General features: G+C 40.1%; 1 protein-coding gene across 9 annotated transcripts in view; it reads left to right on the forward strand.

Annotated features, from left to right (window-relative positions):
* The window catches only part of LOC133512468 (ribosomal RNA processing protein 1 homolog A-like), a 70,128-nt gene that overhangs the window by 45,141 nt on the left and 4,461 nt on the right, over window positions 1–20,526 (forward strand). Inside the window, exons 11-14 of one of the 9 annotated variants that reach the window (XM_061842135.1) lie at window positions 2,252–2,271; window positions 2,349–2,465; window positions 7,811–8,619; window positions 8,724–8,845. In XM_061842135.1, the coding sequence (XP_061698119.1) occupies window positions 2,252–2,271; window positions 2,349–2,465; window positions 7,811–8,619; window positions 8,724–8,845 (1,068 nt within the window). Of the gene's footprint in view, window positions 1–2,251; window positions 2,272–2,348; window positions 2,466–7,810; window positions 8,626–8,723; window positions 9,105–20,526 lie in introns of those variants that run through there. The other 8 variants (XM_061842134.1, XM_061842138.1, XM_061842139.1 and 5 more) reach the window with 8 other exon arrangements.

A 20,526-nucleotide genomic window follows, 5' to 3' on the forward strand; every position in this document is an offset into this window, starting at 1 on the left:
TTCTTCAGGTATCTTTTTTACCCACTAATATTCTCTTGAATAAGTTGGTCAAAAACTGCACAGCCACCTCTCCAAATCAATCGAGAGCCTGTCTCACCTCTTTCTGAAAGGCTGCACAACATTCTTCCTTACTCATCTTACACCACATGGTTCTCTGGTCTACCTTTGTCTTAATCTACCTCCCTACCCCCAGAGTCTTCCTACACACCACCATCCTATGATGTTGAGCAACACTCTCCCCTACTATTAACGTACAGTCAGTAACCTCCATCAGATGACATCTGCACAAAATGTAATCCACTTGCCTGCGTCTACCTCCGCTCTTTTAGGTCACCCTATGTTCTTGCCGCTTCTGGAAAAAGGATTTCAGTACTGCCATTTCCGTCCTTTTTGCAACGTCCACCACTGTCCCATAAAGTTCCATTCCTGGATGCCGTACTTACCCATCACTTCTTCACACATCCAACGTGTGGGGGCATAGTCTCTAATCCCATTATACATAACTCACTCAATTTCAAGTTTCACCGTCATCACTCGATCTGATTCTCTTGTCACCTCCAAGACATTCTTAGCAAGCTCTTCCCTAATAATTTAAATCTTGCCCCTAACCTTACTACCTTTCCACCTGATGTCTTGGATACTTAATATATCAACCATTCTCTTTATCATGTCAACCAACTCCTGAGCTTTTCCTTTCAAAGTCCCTACACTCAGTTGTAGGCTGTGTGCATTCCTCTTCTCCTGCTTAAGAATCTACTTTCCTCCTACTCTTTGTCTTTGAGCCACAGTAGCTGAATTTCCACAGAGGTCCTGCAGGTTAATAATGGTGCCGGGGGTGAGCGTTGTTAACCCGGGCCATGACCAATCCGGTATGGGATCGGCCTACAGATTGTGCTAGCTTGTGCCCCCATTGGGCTGCATTAGAAGGCACATCTGGCATAATATTTATCAATTTAACTTTTGTATAGCTACTATTTTTAGCTTTAAAATTATTGTGGTGGTTTGTCAAGGAGTTCTAGAGATAATGTTGTTGTTGTTTTACCTTTAATAATTAATAAAAAGATAAAGAAATATAATAGATTTGAAACAGGTTAAAAGGTAAATAATGTAGTGAAAAGTTCAATGAAAAAGTCAGTCTCTACCCTGTTCTTGAAAACATGCAAGTTCTCTGTGGCCCTGAGTTTCTCCAGCTGGCTGCTCCACAAACTGTAAAACTGGAACAATTTCTCACCCTGTGAATGCTTGTCCGGACATTTGGAATGACTAAAAAAGCTGGGAATTGAATTGTCATTTCAACTCAAAATAAAAGCATGCAGTTGGGCAGACTGTCTGGCTTTGAATGATAAAAACATTTTTTTGTTTTATTTGTATCGCGTAAATCTGGGCTCTGTCTAAAATAAGATTATCTGTGGAGAAGGTTTCAAGTCAGTACTTGTAGTTAAGTCAATATTTTCTCTCAAATCCTGAGGGTAGGTGACTAAAATTTAGGTTTTTCATTCCTAATCCATTTATAAAAGTAGGTATCACTCTAAATTGCCCCTAGGTGTGATTGTAACTGCAACTGTTTTGTCTCTATGTCCCTTGCGATTGGCTGGCAACAAGTTCAGGGTGTACCTTGCCCTTCTAGCTGTTGATAGCTGAGATCGGCTCCAACACCCCCGTGACCCTTGTGAGGATAAGTGGCTAATAGGATGGATGGATGGATGTTTTTATTAGCAAAATTTTTCAAAATAACAGGATGACACTTTTTCTTTCTTTATTTAGCTGAACTGAAAAATGACCCGATCTTGGACTCAAAACCATAATCTTGAAGTGATTTTTTTTTTTTTCTTTGTTAGAACCTTTTCAACTAACGAGTTTTTATGATCACATAATCAATGTTTTTTTCATGAATCTGTTAAAAACATTCATTTCTATCATTTTACTCAAATATAGGATGTTTTCATTTGGAAAAAAAAAACCTCCATTTAAACTGGGCAAACATATTGGTCATTGTAGTCTGCATTAAAAGCAGATGTTTTTAATTGTTGTATTTTGATTCAACACAGTCTAAAAAAGATTTACCGAGTCTGAAATTTATAGGATTTGAACAATTTTAATTTAAACATTCTTTAATTGTTCATTCGATAAGCAAAATAGTTATGATAATTATGGTATGTTTTTTTTTCTCACTTCATGGTTTTATTTCCAAGTGAATGTAATTAATGACAGCCTCACTTTTCAATCCACTTTTGTTTTTTTTGGTTTGCAGGCTGCGGGATATCAGTGAAGGTATTTCTCGTTAATATTTTGATCACACAATATTCTTCTGTTGTATTATGTGACTCATTGTTTTATTTTCCTGTTAGGAATATTTCCTCAAGATGGATTTTCTGAGCAAGTCTCTACAGATCAGGATGATGAAATGTTTGGCATCAGAAAGAGAATGAACGATGAACCTCTTACAGAGCAAGCAACTATGAATCGTAAAGTACCTCTTTGTTTCTGCAAAACCCATATCTATTAAAAATTTGTAAGCTGCACAAAAAAACCAAGTCTAGCTTCCACTTATCTCCAAATGAGTGTAAATTTAGAGCACTAAGAAATCAGTAAATGTTTCCTTGCTAAATAAGTAATCATCCCTCTTTCTTGATACAATGAGGTCATTATTGCATAACCATGTTAGTTGTTCATTCTAGTCCAGGGGTGTCAAACATACGGCCCGCGGGCCGGATCCGGCCCGTCTGGTGGTTTGTTACGGCCCGGGGAAGAAAGCTGCATTGTATTAAAAAAAATTGAATTTTCTTTAAAATTTGTAGTTCTTGTATTGTCCGCTAGGGGGCGCAATGTTTTAGTACGTGCAGACAACATGAAAGCAACACTGCGGCGGAACTAGGAACACCTTGACCTGGTAAAATTGAACGTCTGTACAGCGTCTATTGGCGACAATTGCATTATCTACTTTTCCGTTTGCCTCGCACTCTCATCAGCAAAATGTCTTTGTCAAAAAGGAGAAAAGTAGACACAGAGTGTCGGACTTTTCAAGAAAAATGGACATGTTCTTATATGTTCACGGAGGTGAATGGGAAACCCGTGTGCCTGGTGTGCCAGCAGCAAGTTTCGGTGCTTAAAGAATACAATATTCGGCGCCATTACGAAACTCAGCATGGTGAAAAATACAACAGTTTGCATGGAGAATTGAGAAAACAGAATGTAAATGAAATGATGGCGCGTCTGAAGAAACAGCAATCTGTTTTCACCCGGAGCCGAGAAGCCAGTGATGCTGCGGTGAAAGCCAGCTACCTAATTGCGAGCCAAATAGCAATGGCATCAAAGCCGTACAGTGATGGAGAGTTCATCAAAAACTGCTTGCTGACGGCTGCTGAAATTGTGTGTCCTGAGAAGCGACATGCTTTCGCCAATATAAGCTTGACAAGAAATACCGTGGCAGACAGGATTTCGGAACTATCTGCAGATTTGGACCACCAACTAAAACGCAAAGTGGGGTCATTTTGTAGCATTTTCTGTTGCGATTGATGAGAGTACTGATATCACGGACGTCGCTCAACTGGCCATATTCATTCGTGGAGTTGACAAGACTTTGAATGTCACAGAGGAGTTTCTCGAGCTGGTGCAGATGATCGACACCACAACAGCTGAGGACATTTTCAGCTCCGTCGTTGGAGCGCTGGACAGAGTCGGAGCGGACTGGTCACGCGCCGTAAGCCTGGCTACTGATGGTGCGCCGTCAATGATCGGTAAAAAGGCAGGTGTTGTGACAAAGTTCAGAGATAAAGTACAAGCCGCAAATGGGGGAGGTAATTTTTGGACATTTCATTGCATTTTGCATCAGGAGCCATTATGCAGCAAATCGCTAAGAATGGATCACGTCATGGAGGTGGTTGTCCGAACTGTTAATTTCATCCGAGCCAGAGGTCTCAATCATCGTCAATTTGACAGCTTTCTCAGTGACTGTAACATTATCCATGGTGTGCCTTATCACACGAACGTACGATGGTTAAGCAGAGGTGCTGTGCTAAAGCGCTTCTTTGATTTACGTGATGAAATCGGACAATTCATGGAGAAAAAAGGTAAACCTTTTAAGGAATTACAGTGCCATCTGTGGCTGCAGGACCTTGCGTTTACGGTTGACATCACTGGGCACTTGAATATTCTTAAAATGTTGCAGGGACGCAAAAAAATCCTAACACAGTATTATGACAGCATACGTGCATTCAAGTTAAAGCTCGGGTTATGGGAGATGCTGGTGGCAAGTGGTGACCATACTCATTTTCCCTGTTTAAAAGATATGTGCGCAGCAAGCGTTAATTCTGACGTGAAACGGTACAAAGAGAAGATTTCAGGGCTGTTGATGGAGTTTGAGAAAAGATTTCAGGTTTTTAGCGAACTCGAAACAGATTTTGCAGTTTTTCGCTCACCATTCACAGTCAAAGCTTCTGATTTGCCCGTTGCCGTGCAACTTAAAATCATTGATTTGCAGTGTGATGTAGAACTGAAAGATAGATTTGCCTCTGTAAGCTTGGACACATTTTACAAGTACCTCCTACCAGGCTATCCCGCATTGACAGCACTAGCTGCTAAAACATTGTCCATGTTTGGGACAACCTACCTTTGTGAGCAAGTTTTCTCACTAATGAACATTAATAAAACAAAGCTGCGCTCAAAGCTCACACATAAGCATTTGAATGAGATTCTGAAATTGGCTGCTTCTCAGGACATGATGCCTCATATTGATGCACTTGTGCAGGATAAACGATGTCAAGTTTCAAGGGCAAATTCCAAGCAAGACGAATAATTGCTGTGAAAGTTATTCATTTGTTCAAATTGCTTTCCAGATGTTGAAAAACAGTGTTTTTAAGTTCCACAAGGCTGGTAATAAATGTTTTTGGAACATTGTTACTATTTCTGTGATCAGTTTTATGTACAACACACTTAAATATATGTTTAACTGTGTAAAAGTGTTGTTAAAATTGCACATACTTTATTTATGTTATGTTATTCTCTTGTTCATAATATATTGTTCATAATGTAAAAGGAAAATTCTGTTAATAAACATTTTGATAATTTACTCATTCTTTGCACTAATTATTAGTATTAGTGACTAATACAAAGGAAAAAGTGGGCTCATGGTTAGTTCTATGTAATTTTGCAATGAGTTTACTGGTCCAGCCCGCTTGATCTCAAATTAAGCTGTATTCGGCCCGCAGACCAAAGGGAGTTTGACACCCCTGTTCTAGTCTTTTGTGGTTCCGCATGACTGTGGGACTTTATATGGAGCATATACTGTCCGAATGAAACTGGTCATGACCTGATTTTATGGATACTCTATTCCACTTTTGACCAGACTGATACCAGTTTGAGTTTTTACAAATTTTTTTGACAACAGGGTTCCTGTACAAGTATGGAAAATATGCACAACTATGAAATTTGATTTAATACATTTACAGGTCTGGACAAATATAGACATGGATAATATTATTTGGAAAAATAGCTCGATCGGTGTTTTACAATGTCCGTGGAGGGTCAGTTGCAATGTTTGTGTTAGAGTCCACAGTACTCTGTGAATACTCAACAGTATTATACCTTGTCCGTGGTCAATATGCGATTCTGATTGTCTCTCAAAATTCCGTTGGCGTACATTATCAACTAATAATTTACTCTTCAAAAGTCTCAAGTAGTTCCTATGGAAGAAAATCATTACTGTGTTTCTAAGTAATGTGTAACACTCTTAGCCGTTAGCTTATTCAAGCATACGTGCCAATAAGCACTCAGGACAAATATTGATGAATTTAAACCAATTGGGGATTGAATCCTTTGCGTTCATTTAGTCATTACGACTCCTTTCATGACTGGGATGCTACTGAGGGAGATCGAAATGGCACAGTTAACTAAATTTGAATCCAACTCACAGATGAGTGTGTGGAAATCAACGTAAAGAAAACAACCAAATGGGCAATTAAAATCCCGTCACACTTCCTGGCACAAAAACTGATAAATACAATTGCACATTTTCTGTTATGATTTCTTTTGACATTATGCTGGCATCTAGTCAGATTGATGAGAATACAGCGTTGCCACTTTGAGATCTGCAACTGTTGCATTTAAAATGATCAACGATTTGTCAAATTAATATGTTTAATATTTGTGGCAAATCACAAGTGCGGGTTATTTATCATAAGATAGAAAATCAGGGTTGGGGGCGCCTCAAGCCGTTTTAAGATTATTTTGCCTCCTATATTTAAAATACAGAATAAGCTTTTTGTGCACTGCATTGTCTGTGCTTTCATCCTTGATCAGGCTGTGCCAAGATGGAATTTTAAAATTACACACCATCTCATCCTGCATTTTCTACTTTGGCTTCAGACCAGACCTTTCCCACTCAGAAAAGAGAATCACATCCAGTTTAACCATTTTTTCTTCAGTCATTGCATCTTAAAACAACAGCATTTCTTTTTTAACTTTCTCCATTAAAATCGAAAGTAAACATTAGCAGCATGTCTAGCTCGTTTTGGCTCTACGTTGCCCAGATTGTGTTGCAAACTAAAGCAGCGGTGGTGGACGCTGTCATTATAAAAAAACGTGGATAGGCTGCATAAGCACTGTAACATTTATAAGTATGACTGTACATCTTTAAGAGCAGGGGTGGGTTGTAAGGTAAAGTAGGAAACCGAGTGTTTGGCGGAGCAGCGGTCGTTGTTAAAAATGAACCAGTGGCTTCCTCTTTTTTCCATTTCTTACAGTACGTATGTGAATTGTGCCATTGGATTTAACAACCAGTCATCCCCCACTCATTGAATCACATGACAAAATGCCACAAACTGAGTAGTTGTATGTTCTACTTTCAATTTAAATTGGATTTTTTTCATTTTTTTCACGCGCAACGCAGAATATCCGCGAAGAGACTGCATCAGCGGTGCACAATTGCGCATTTTATAGGGAACATTGGCTGACTTTTTTTGGCACGCAGTGCCGCGATCGACCAAGACTTTCTCGCGATTGACGCACTGAGCACCCCTGATCTGGCATATATACTCTATCTTAGTGTTGTGTTTGTGATAACTTTTTTTTTTTCAAACGTTAACATTTTTTGATAATTTAGTTACAATACCACCTCAGCATTGTTCCCCAGCAAAAGGTTCCTCCGCGGCGACCAAGAAGTGGTAACTCCGTGGACACTTTATTCTTTTAGGGATCCATTGAGAGGAATTGGTTCCTATTTGGGACCACTTTTATCCTTTTGGGATCCAGCGGGAGGAATCAACCACCGTGTGCAGTAGATGGCACGGGCACTGTGGGTGCCTACTGCGATGTCCTCCAGGGCTCCGGACAGAGCAGATTTCTCCTTGTTGGACCCTGCATTGTGATTCGCCCCCCTCAAAGACGAAGGTTTTTGGCCAGCAAAGGCTGCTTCGAAAAATTTCCAAAAAGATACGGCCTCTGTATGGGGCTCCTCATCGTTACATGGAGTTTTCTTACCTTATCAGTGAGGGATGGTGGGCGCAAGTTTTTAACATGGATAAAAAAAGGCCATTTTTCGGAAGAGGAGGGCGATGCGTATTTCTTCAAGGACCGTGTTTACGATCATCATGTGGCAATGCTGCAGGCGAATGGAGTAAAAGCCTCTACAAAACTATCCTCTGCCATGTATGTGGGTGGGGATTTTTAAAAAAAGTTACGATTATGAATAGGTGAATTTTCAATGCGGGACTGGAAAACTGTGGGTCATCAATACACTTTAAACTGTCCAAATATGCTGTATTTACTCCATCATAGCTCTCATTTATTAAAAACAGTGTTGTCTCTCTTTCAGGAAAGAAAAAAATGAAATTCAAACAAGAGAGAGACTCTGGTCAAGACGTGAAGCCAACAGATGTGATTGTCAAAGACATCAAAAAGCCTAAGAAAACAAAAAAAAGGGAATGTCATGGTGGATCGTTAATTGATTTGAATGTGGGGACATTTAATGTGGAGGACACTGACATTCCAAATCAAAGGAGCATTCTGCAGAATGGTTCTGCGGATAACCCAGAACCATATGTTTCTAGGTCAGAGAGAGCCTGCAAACTCAGTTCTTCCATACCCAGCAATGACAAATCAGAAAAAAAAACCAAGAGGCCAAGATCAAAGCTTGAACAAGAAAAAAGGATTGGTAATGCCGGCACTCCCCAGGAGGTTGACACAACTCCAGTGGTGACAGTTGACAATGAGGGAACTTCAAAAGCCACTAACTTTGAAGCCCAAGTACACAAGATGGAAAGTCCTGAACCTGAATTTCAGTTATTAAACAACACAAAGACGAAGGCTAAAAAAGTGAAAGACTTTGTGACAGGGTCACAGCAAAAATTGTTTGATTCTCCGTCAGTCTCTTTTCGTACCAATGAAAGGGAATCTGGATCAGACCTTCACACGGGAACTCCACTGAAGAAAAAGAATAAGCAAATCTCAGTTCAGGTCAAAAACGTGAGCAGCACTGAAGAGGAGCCTCTGGTGTTCTCTTCTCCAGAGAAGCCAAAGAAGAAGAAAAGAAAAATACCTGTAGAATTTGATTTTGAAGCTGTTGAACATGAGTCTGCCACACCAACCAATAACAGTACACCCAGAGCAGCGAGCGTCAAGAAGGTAAAAGTGAGTATTAAATGAGAGTATTTCTAATATTGATGTAATAGATCTGAACTTTATCAGATCACTTTCCAAGGCAAATCTAAAGTACTTCTCCACTTCAGGAAATTTATGGTTCATCTACACCAAAAGCCAAGCCAAAGTTGATGAAGCTATTGTCATGTGACTTCACATTTCAGACAAATGCCAAAGTTCCAACACCACTCTACTTCAGGGCTGAAGGAAGGTTCAAATGATTTTTTTTTTTCGGGTCTGTGGAGCAGCAGGCCCAGACAGACAAGGGACCTATTGTAATCATAAGAATTATTCTTTTCCTTCATTATTATTCTTGCAAAGAATGAATAGTGTTTTTTCAGCGCCGGTAAGTAATTGATTGTGCAAACTCTTGTACACACATCAGGCCTAGCAAATAGTGTATACACAACCACTAAAATGGAACAATTTAACATTCAGAATGCACTTCCAATAAAGAAGTGGCCAAACCAGTTGTCATTTTGAATGCAACTGTTACTTGGACTCTAACTTGTTCTTTTTAAAATCCAAAGATTCACTTGAATAAGTAGGTTACTTTTAACAAGTAATAGGTAAGTACAGTAAGTTTTCGTGGTAACTGGCAACATTGTTTGCTATGACATAAAACCTGTTGAAACCTGAATCCAGATGGACATAACGTTTCTAAACTTCACATACTTGACAGCCAACACTTAAAATCATTTCTAGATCCGTGCAAATAATCATACAAATTGCACAACAAACTGGCACAAGTAAATGACGTTTCATACTTTGTTCTCCTGTCTTGAGTTAAGCTGATCTACCTAATATTTTCTCAGAAGACCAACCCCTTCATGATGACACAATGTAAAGTTTTTTTTTTTTTTCCAACAAACGCTGTTGCTGTGTCCACGTGCTGTTCGCCAAGCTGTTCATCTAAAATACAACTGTTATGTCCAAATGTATGCAAACTCATGAAACACATCTCTACACACCTCAAGCCTGGCATACATTTTAATATTTGACAGGTTATTTGTAGGTTTTTCTTTTTTTTTTTTAAATCAAATCCTGAGTGACACCAGACATTTAAAAAAAAAAAATAAAACATTGGAAGATGTGTAACAGCCCAAGATCAACCCCACAAAAAAGTGTCCTGGAGCCATACCCTCAGTCCAATTGATGTATTTTTAATGTACTTTCTAATTCTGATCTGGGTTTTTTTCGCTTTTTACAGTTATCACATTTTAACAAACTTCTCCCAGGTTTTACTAGATCAGTTTCAAACTTCAGGTGTCACATCTTAACATATTTGGGTGTCTCAACTACCCATTGAAGTTAACAATTTATCAAAAGCTTTTCATTTCATCAAAGGATGTTGCCTTGGAGACAGCTAAAATAATCAAGGCGTCGCTTCAGAACTCGAGGCCAGGTCCAGCCAGAGCCCTGATTTCAACCCAATTAGGCATCTTGGCAGAGACCTGAAAATGGGTGTTCAGCAACATTCACCATTCAACCTAACATAAATAAAGAGGAATTGTACGGAAGAATGGCAGAAGACCACCAAATCCATGTAGAAAAACTTGTTGCATCATTCCCAAAATAGTGATGAGCCTTTTTTGATTTCCCAATCAAAAAAGGCTCATCACTATTTCCCAATCAAAAAGGTCGCAGGGAGTGCTGGAGCCTATCCCAGCTGATTTCCCAATCAAAAAAGGCTCATGGCTGCATTAGCTCAACTGGGTATTTCTACGATATATTGAGCAAAGGGTCTGAATACTTATGGCTGTGAGTTCATAATTTCTTAAATAAATCTGCAAAAATTTCAACAATTATTTTCTTACAACTGAGAAGGACTGAACAAAAATGCCATTGAAGAGAAAATCATATTCTGCAGATTTTAAATAACATTATGATGTTGCTAACCAATGATGACAAAGTACTTCTTATCATGAATGCAACTTGTGGTGCTTCATACGTAGTTACATTAAGCTTCATGCAGGGGTTGAGACTTTTGTTTTTTTTATTGTGAACATAATTCAATTTGATTTGCCATCATGATGGTGCGATGGTGAACGGTTCTTGCCGACCAAGGCATATCTTTTATCCGTTTGATCATCTTTTTATGTGAAGTTGGCAAAATGTCTGTTTGGCAACATTGAGGATGAATGGTTTGGCATACTCCCCATCTGTGAATGTAGACCCACAGCAGAACCCTCCCTTCCACAAAGGGTATCCATGCTTGTTGAAAAACGGTGGTACTCTATATATGTATATTTTTTTTCTTTGAGTGACCTTTGTCAAAAGCGTTTCCATAATTACATGGTTGTTCCGACACGATCGGCGTTCGACCTGAAGCCTGTGGACTACGGCAGCCTCACTAGGACAAACTGTCTCTCCAGCATTGCGAGACCACAGCTTCCGGGTTAATCCGCCATGCAACTTTTCGGGAAGTCATTGGTTGGCTCGACAAAGTATGGGCTTCCGTGACAACCAAAACCATCCTGTCAGGATTCAGAAAGGCTGGAATAGACTAGTTGTAACTGCAATGGACGAAGAGTCTTACGTAAGTGACGTAGAAGAGGAGTTGGCGGACTTGTTTAGAAGTGACACCAAGGATGAAGATTTCATTGGATTTTAGTTACCGGATATTTGGAGTGACATTGGTTTTGGTAAACGTCTTTGTATGGTATTTATATTATGGTTATCGGAATAATTTTTAATGTGTTATGTTAACATACCAGGCACATTCTCAGTTGTCATGTAACGTAAGCATAACGTTCAACCTGTTGTTGCGTCTATCCATCTATTTTCTTTGCCGCTAATCCTCATGAGGGTCGCAGGGAGTGCTGGAGCCTATCCCAGCTGTCATCGGGCAGGAGGCAGGGTACACCCCCAAAACTGGTTGCCAGCCAATTGCAGGGCATATAGAGACAAACAGTTGCACTCACAATCATACCTAGGGGAAATTGAGTGTGTCCAATTAATGTTGCATGTTTTTGGGATGTGGCAGGAAAGTGCGCAGGCACGGGGAGAACACGCAATCTCCATGCGGGCGGATTGAACCCGGGTCCCCAGAACTGTGAGGCCAACGCTTTACCACATGTTGCACCGTGCCGCCTTTTGCTATCCTAGATCTCGCACGAGATCAAGTGTTCTCATGGTAGTCTAGCAGTAAGCTTGTTGCCTCTATTCTATTTTTATTTTAAATTGTTCATCATTTAAATTTTAAATAACGTCTGCTCTTGTTGTTGGATTTTATCAAGTAAATTTTCCCGCAAAATGCGACTTATATTCCAGTGTGGCTTATGGGTTTTTTCCCCTTCATTTTATGGATTTTATGGCTCGTGCAACTTGTACTCCGGAGCGTCATATATCGTCGGGCAACTAGGGTATGTGGCAATGAAGATGGCTTGTTCTGTCCGCCCTAGGTCCCCTCAAATACACCTACTCTACCCACATCTGGATAATACTGATAGTGACCACTCTGTGTTATTGTTGTACACTGACATCAGATGGCTTCCTTGAGACAAATTCCTGCAAAGATTTTGAGACCTCTGTCTGGAGAATTTTTTTTTTCCCCAGAAGAGAAACATCCATCTATCCATTTTTCAAGACTCTTGTCCTCAAGTGTTGTGGGAGTGCTGGAACCTATCCCCGCTAACTTCGAGTGAAAGGAGGACTACACCATGAACTAGTCAGAGCAATAGAGCAAACTAAATGACGACCAGTGGTGGCTAGACTTGGCATTTTTAACCTATCTGACCAACATGTTGAATGACCTTAATCTAGAGCTACAAGAAAAAAAAACTGATCAATATGATTAGCTCAGTTCATGCTTTCAAATTAAAAATGCAGCATCTCTCATCAAAGCTCCAGCACAGTGATTTACTAAACCTCCAGAACCTCGCATCAGAGCTGGAGATGCAAGGGAAGCCATCAAAATCATCATTCACCAAGTATGTCAGAAACATGCAAAGAATTTGTCTCCTGTAGTTGAAGCCACTCTAGTATGACATACAGTACATGATTACGACAGTCAATTTAGACATGAAGACATTGCGGTAACAGTCATGGAGCAATAAAGGTTACTAGTAATGTGGCAATGATCGACATATTTTCACAATTGAACTAAGAATGCAGAGTCGTTGCATTTATAGCAATTACTCTCTAATAAAAAGAATGTGTGCAGTTCAAAGTTACTAGTCTTGCAATTATCTGGGACAATGTCGGATATTCTTCAGTCGATTGTGCATGTGGAGCAGATGCTACTCAGGTGCAAAAGGCTAGTATTGGTCAAAAACAGATATGCAGATGGTGCAGCGTAGTGAGATGACTACTACATTGAGTCAACAAGTCAGTATGTACAGTGTTGCTTTGCTACAATGCAGTTCACTTTACGTTGCCATGCTCTAACTTTTTTTTTTATTTCCCCCCCCCCCCACAGTGAAGCAATTTTTTTTTTCTGTGCACAGCGTAAGACTGCTCATTGTGTTCTGTTTCCTGATTCGCTAAGGAAAATCCCGCATGGTGTTCTGGTTTCTGATTGGCCAAGGGACTGTAGACCATTGTCAACAGCCCTAAATATGGGGATCCTTGCCGTAGGGGCGACCGATGGGCCCCCGAGGCGTTTTGGCGATTCGCGGCTATTTATAAAACAGCCACAGTACATAAGACCGGCAATCGCAGTAGTGAAGCTCATTGGCCTTGATTGTCAAGCGATCAAGTTTTAGTCCATCCTCCTCTTTCTTAACACTTGTCCGCTTCTTCCTCAACACTGAAGAGCGACACTGCTAGCCTTGAATGATTATCTGAATTATGCAATCTGAAAACAATTATCCTCTGTTCAACAGTGGTCCCCAACAGTTTTTTGCACCGCTCACCGGTTTCAAGTAAGCATTATTTTTCACGGACCAGCTGTCAAGGTCTGGCATATATTTACTCACAGGCGTGCACTCACGGAAAATAAATTCAAACAATTGTCTTAAAAATGAATCTCAAATGCATTAAGAATTCAACTCACCGTAAAGAATGTGTTATCCTCTCAAGTAACTGTGCCTCAATGTCCCCTGCTATTTCATTTATTCTTCTAATTCTGGTTGTGGAAAGTGGAATATTTTGAACCTTTTTAATGCAGCCTCTCCTAAACCTTGCTGCAAATGCTTTGTTCCAGGCAAAGTTAGTCGTTCCCCAATAGTAGAGGGCTTCTTAGCTTTAGAAATGCAATCCGGGACCAGGAATTATGCTTTTAGGGCTAAAATACAGTGAAGAAAATAAGTATTTGAACACCCTGCTATATTGCAGGTTCTCACAGTTAGAAATCATGGAGGGGTCTGAAATTTTCATCGTAGGTGCATGTTCACTGTAAGAGAGAGAGACAATCTAAAAAGAAAAATCCAGAAATCCCAATGTATGATTTTTTTTTTTTTATTTTTATTTTTTAAATAATTTGTGTGATACAGCTGCAAGTAAGTATTTGAGCACCTGAGAGAACCAATGTTAATATTTGGTACAGTAGCCTTTGTTTGCAATTACAGAGGGCAAACGTTTCCTGTAGTATTTCACCAGGTTTACACACACTGCAGGAGGGATTTTGGCCCACTCTTCCACAGAGATCTTCTCTCGATCAGACAGTTTTCTGGGCTGTCACTGAGTAACACGGATTAGCAGCTCCCTCCAAAGATTTTCTATTGGGTTTTGGTCTGGAGACTGGCTAGGACACACCAGAACCTTGATGTGCTTCTTACGGAGCTACTCCTTGATTATGACCACAAATTTCCATTTTGGGCTCATCTGACCACAAAACCTTCTCCCATGACTCCTCTGTATCATCCAAATGGTCATTGGCAAACTTAAAACAGGCCTTGACATGTGCTGGTTTAAGCAGGGGAAGCTTCAGTGGCATGGATGATTTCAAACCATGACGTCTTGGTCTATTACCAACAGAGACCCCTCGAGGTGATATCTTGCATGGGACTCTACTTTGATTGAGATTGACCATGTTTAGGTTCTTCCATTTTCTAATGATTGCTCCAAAAGTGGACTTCTTTTCACCAAGGTGCTTGGCAATTTTTCAATAGCCCTTTCCTGCCGTGTGAAGTTGTACAAGTTTGTCTCTTGTCTTTAGACAGCTCTTTGGTCATGGCCATTGTCAGGTTCACCAATCAGACATTCATTAAACAGGACAAAAAAAGGAAGCAAAACACCAGTTCAAGTCTCGCGAGGAGAGAGGAGAAGAACTGTCTCGTACAATTCACCACTGCACTCTCTTTCCTCTCCTCAGCACCTCTATTTATTTAGTTTTAAGATGCCCCTTATTTACATGGATGCTACAAAAAGGAGACGACAAGCAAAACAGTTCGAAACATAGTGTACATGTTTGTTCATGTGCGTGTGCATGTGTAGAAGATTGTTGAATACATGTGTGGTCATCATTTCTTAAACAGGCAGCAGTTCTAACAGTTCTGATGATTAGATGTTTTTGTTCTTGCTATCTCCTGCTAGGAGGCTGCCACATTATCTAGAGCAGAGCAAAGCATTTCTTTATTGGAAGCAGCTGTATGATAATTATGATCACAATTATTCCAACATTTCCCCCTGTTTATCCTACATTTGCTACCACGTTTTCTAGAGCAGAGCAAAGCATTCTTCGTTGTAGGCAGAGCAGAAACTGGAGCAGAGCAAAGCATTTTTCATTGCAGTCAGAAGCAGTTACTTCATACTATTTACAATTATTTCGACATTATCCTCCTGTTTATCCTACATTTCCTCGAATCCTTAAATCATCTAATCGATCACCCTTTCGGCTTACACTTGGAAGAAAATATAGCACTAATAACTTGTAATCTTCTGGATCAGAGAACAGGTCTGAAAGAGAAGTCACAACGTCATCGTGGTCAACACTATCACTGTCATTACTCTGTTGTGCCAATAGTGGATATAGTTCTGCCAATTTTAAATTTGTCGGGGCAATAGCAGTTATAGGTTGGTCAAGTGATGCCTTTATGCAGGGACTACAACAACATCCACACAAGGCAAGAATAGCTGCAAACAGCTATAGAAACTAGGACAGAGAACACCAAATTTTTAGATTTGCCAAACTTTTTTTCCCCACCACTCAGACCTGGGTGTTGTTTGCACCAGAGTGCTCCTTCATCTTGTGGTTCAGGGTGCGGATGCCTTGAATGGCCCTTGTGCGTGACCCATTAGGTGCTGTGATATTTGGAATAAACACTAGTCACCGAACATTGAGCAGTCGCCACCCTTCTCGGCCAGGAGCATGTTGACCGCTATGTGGTGCTGGAACGTCAGGAGTGAGGTTGCAGCTGGTTGTTCCCTTATGGCAATAAAGCCTGCTTCCGTATAATGACCTAATTTCTGTACATTGTAATGTATGTAGTTGATTCTGTCAACGTTTTTATTCAGAGTTCTCCATAAGATGGATTCCCATCCTGCAGCAATCTCGTTAACCAACTTATACTCATCTGGTATGCCGTTGGGATGCCATTTGCATCAATGTATGTCAGATCTCCATCTTTCCAAGACGACCTTCGCCTTAGGGAGAACCCAAGGGGAGGTCCAAAGATGAATGTGGCCAATTGTATATCCTCTGCTTTGGATGGAAACACAGTCACAGATAAGAGCAGTGATACCAGTGTACACGTTCCTGCTGCATTTATCAGTGTCATACAACTTTTGACCAACACACCACCACAACAAATCGCTGCATGGGAGCAGTGGGGCAGTTTGCAGATGGACATCATGACACCATGTTTTGTTGAGACTTCCCACCTTAATATCTGTCCCTGTAAAGGTAACACAGGAGAAATGGAACATTAGTAGAAAACAGTTTATCATTTACTGCCTTAGTTGTTGGATAAACACTTTTCCATTTCTGACCAGTGGTGTTATGAGTTGTTTGTCATTACCTCTAGGGTACATTGTGTTGGGATTTCTGTTGGATTGACAAGCATTAGTGGCCCAGGGCCCATGCATGGGATGTAACTATAGTTTACCTTGTTAGCTGCATTCTACATAAATAACAACCAGTTTTGTTTCCTATTTGTAAAAAAGCTAATCATAATAATGAAAAAATGTTCCTCATGCTTTTTCAGTTAAAGTAGTCCCTCCATAGTATACATACTCTTTTGTATGGTATTTGGGTTTAAGGTAGCATTAAATTGGAAAATGGTGAGAAGAAAGTGGGGGTTTCATTTAGCATAAGCCCAAAGATGGAATCCCCAGCAATTCGACTCTGTCAAGGAATTGAAAAAGTGCTGAACTAATTCACTGGGAGGCACACATGGAGTCCTCCTCTTGTGCCTCGGTGACTCCTGCATAGTTGTTTACCAATGTTATTTGAAATGAGGTTGCACCTCTTTATCTTATGTGTGGTCGGCACAGTTGACTGAGTATAATTATTGGTTCTGTTGGTATGTATTTTTGTCAGCTTTACAGGTGTCCAAAGTAGCATATGAACAAAAATATCATTATGGCTGTCAATGTTGCAGCCCAACATGCTATCATATTATTTAGCCATTTTGAAGTAATGTCGACCAAGTCACCCCTTATTGAGTCGTGTCTTTTAAATCTTCACCAGCCTTCAGGTATTTTCAGATACTATAAATCTGCACCCACCGTATGCTGGTCTTTGCTCACCTTTCCCCTTGGGTGACTCAGCTGAGATGACCTTTTACAGTGTGTAAGGTGTATCCACGTGTTTCTGCTATTTTGTCCGTGTCATTCAAATCTTGCTCAGTCGATGCCAGTGTTCGGGTAAAACTGCATGTACAGTAGATGTTAATTCATAAACAGACATAGGATGAATAGACAAATGACAGTAATAAGGTTATTAAAGCACAGTAACTTGTTACATTTTTTTTCCTGATGGTGTAGTGCAGGGATGTCAAACTCTTGTGGGCCACGTTGTAGTTCGGGTTTCCCTCAGAGGGACATTTCGAGTGAAAGCAGTGTGGGATCGATTCCCGCTCAGTGATGGTGTCAACATCTGTACTGCGACTGGCTGGCGACCAGTTCGGGGTGTAGTCTGGTGCTGCCCAAAGTTAGCTGGGATTTGGTCCAGCTCTCTCTCCGAATAAATGCAGAAGGGTTGCGTCAGGAAAGGAATCCGGCGTAAAAAAAATCAAAAAGAGTTCCTGCCGCACCACCATGACAATGGCACAAAAATGGCTTTACATATAAATGCTGATAAAATTCACAATTTGTTTCTAGTTTTATCAAATTGATGCATGTGAAATTTCCTAGTGACACGCCATTAGAAAACAAGACAAAACAACATCAAAAGAAGTTAATGGATACACAGAATCCCCCAACTTTTTTTTTTTCCATTCGTTATCAATTCATAGCATTGGTATTATCTCTGGATCTTTCCAAACAACACAATCTTTTGGACACCTTTTTTTGTATGTAGTTATCCAATATTTTTTTTTTTTTTTTTTTTTTGGGGTGGGACCTTGAGTGGTTCCCACACGTACCACTCGAACAGAAAAATTAAAATAACTGGTAGGGTTTTCATCCAACACTCAACAGCAAAATGTAAATGTTTGTCACCATTATGACAGTAGTCTCACTCCCATGTGTAACCGGACTACAGCGACCTTGGCAGTGGGAATGAGAACAGCTATCTTACAAGTGGCCAATAAAAACAAATTAGTTTTGTTTGTGTTAACAATGGTTTCAAAAGCAAAAACTTTCCTACAATGAACAAATGAACTCAAGTACCCCTTTTTGCAATTTTTTAAGATGTTTGGGATTGTTAATAACTCCTGAAAGGGACCATCTCTTCCCAACAAACGTACGGGGCAAATTAAAAAGTTGCATTTTGGGAGCATTAGTTGTGACATTTTTGATGGGGAGATGGCTGCTCTCTTCCTCATCTGCGGCCACAATTATTAAATGTTTCGCATAAAGCTCCATAAATTTCACCTTCCTCTGTCAGAAAGGTGTCAATTTTTTTTTCTTATTTTGTAGCCTCCTTTCGGCGTGTCGTGCTTGGGTAACGTATTGTTACAGGCTGCCAATCGGTTTGTCAACCCAATGTTTTTCAATCCATCGTTTTGTCAGATTATTTGAATTCGCAAGAAGAGCCTTTTTTTAATTGCCCTTGACATATACTCCCTGGAGTGTGATCTTCAGGAATGCCACTGTTTGCTTTAAAACATGCAGTCATTCCAATTCTATATTCTTCAAATGGTTCATTGTTTTTATTTTGCTCTTCCAATGGCAGAAAATTTTGCTTTTTTTTTTTTTTTTTTTTAATAAATGTAGCAGGGATGCGCAATATTATCCCTGCTACTGTGAGAAAGTACTTTGCTGTCATCCAAATTTATTGTACTTCCACACAATTTAAGTGGTAAGATTTTCTCAAGTCTTGCGTTCCCTGGACGAATTATGTCACGTCAACTTTATGAGATGTGATACCTTTTATGGCCATTTTCACATCATCTTGAGTCCAGCTTTTTTTTGTTGTTTTGTGTGTGTGTGTGTGTGTGTGTGTGGTGTGTGTGTGTGTGTGTTTCTCTTATTTTATCCTGCAGGTTAACTATATGTTTTTTGTGTGTATGTTGAGTTTACCAGCAAAGTCAGATTGTGTTATCCACAAATTCAGATGTTTTATTTTAGTAGGACATTGGCCTTCTACAAACTTCTAATCCTTACACATTATTTTTTTTTTCCAGATGTTCTGTTTCAACTGTTTTGCTATTTATCAACTATTTTGCTGTTTGTTTTTTCCCCTGTTGGAGTCAGTGGTTCACCTAGGGTGACTATACTGACTTCCCCCTGAACAGGGTGACAATTACGTTCTGTTTGAGGTAATTGACCCCTCTGTAGAAATTGCGTCATCCGCGTCGCTGACCAATCAGAGGCCAGAGATCTGCATAAATCACGCCCCCTTTTTGGACCCGCAGTTCCCTCAGACAACGTTGCATGGTCCAGTATAGCTTTTGTTAGCGTTTTATGGCGTATTTGGGTTCTTTAACAATAGATATGGTTCAGAGGTGTAGTCACGGACTTTATAATAGTGACGACAGGTATCCTGAAAGGCTAGTTTGTGGAGTTCAATTCGTACCCTTTCCAAAACCGAAGACCCAGTACGAAAAATGTCTTCGATGGATCAAACTTTGTGGAAGACCGCATGATCAATTGAATCCATCAACCGGAACAGATATGTTTGCACAAAGGTAAGCCCTATATGTGATTTTCAATACATGTCCCATATAAATCAATTAGCAGTTCTTCGCTTGCATAACATAGCTGAGTTTGAATGATTGACACACTTGATCTGTGTTGAGCAATATTTTGCGATGATGTGACTGCACAAACATGTCGCTTTGTTCGCGGCAAATGAGCTAAGCTAAACCGGACTTTGTTTGCACGAAGGTATGCCCTATATTTGATTTTCAATACATGTCTCATATTAATGAATTAGCAGTTCTTCGCTTGCATAACATAGCTACGTGTGAATGATTGACACACTTGATCTGTGTTGAGCGCTAATTGTTTGTCTGACGTTAGCGCACGTGGCGTGACGTCACTTCTGGAGACGTGGTTAAGTGCCCTGTACGGAGGGGTCAATTCTCAAGCTTCTACCACAAGTGGTGGAGAATTCTTACCTCTGCATCCTCAAACAGTTGTCACTCAATTTCCTGTTCAAATGAGGTAGCGAACCTCCACACAGATATGTTTGCACAAAGGTAAGCCCTATATGTGATTTTCAATACATGTCCCATATAAATCAATTAGCAGTTCTTCGCTTGCATAACATAGCTGAGTTTGAATGATTGACACACTTGATCTGTGTTGAGCAATATTTTGCAATGATGTGACTGCACAAACGTGTCGCTTTGTTCGCGGCAAATGAGCTAAGCTAAACCGGACTTTGTTTGCACGAAGGTATGC

The sequence above is a fragment of the Syngnathoides biaculeatus genome, chromosome 14, assembly GCF_019802595.1.
Source record: "Syngnathoides biaculeatus isolate LvHL_M chromosome 14, ASM1980259v1, whole genome shotgun sequence".
Taxonomy (NCBI): Eukaryota; Metazoa; Chordata; class Actinopteri; order Syngnathiformes; family Syngnathidae; genus Syngnathoides; species Syngnathoides biaculeatus.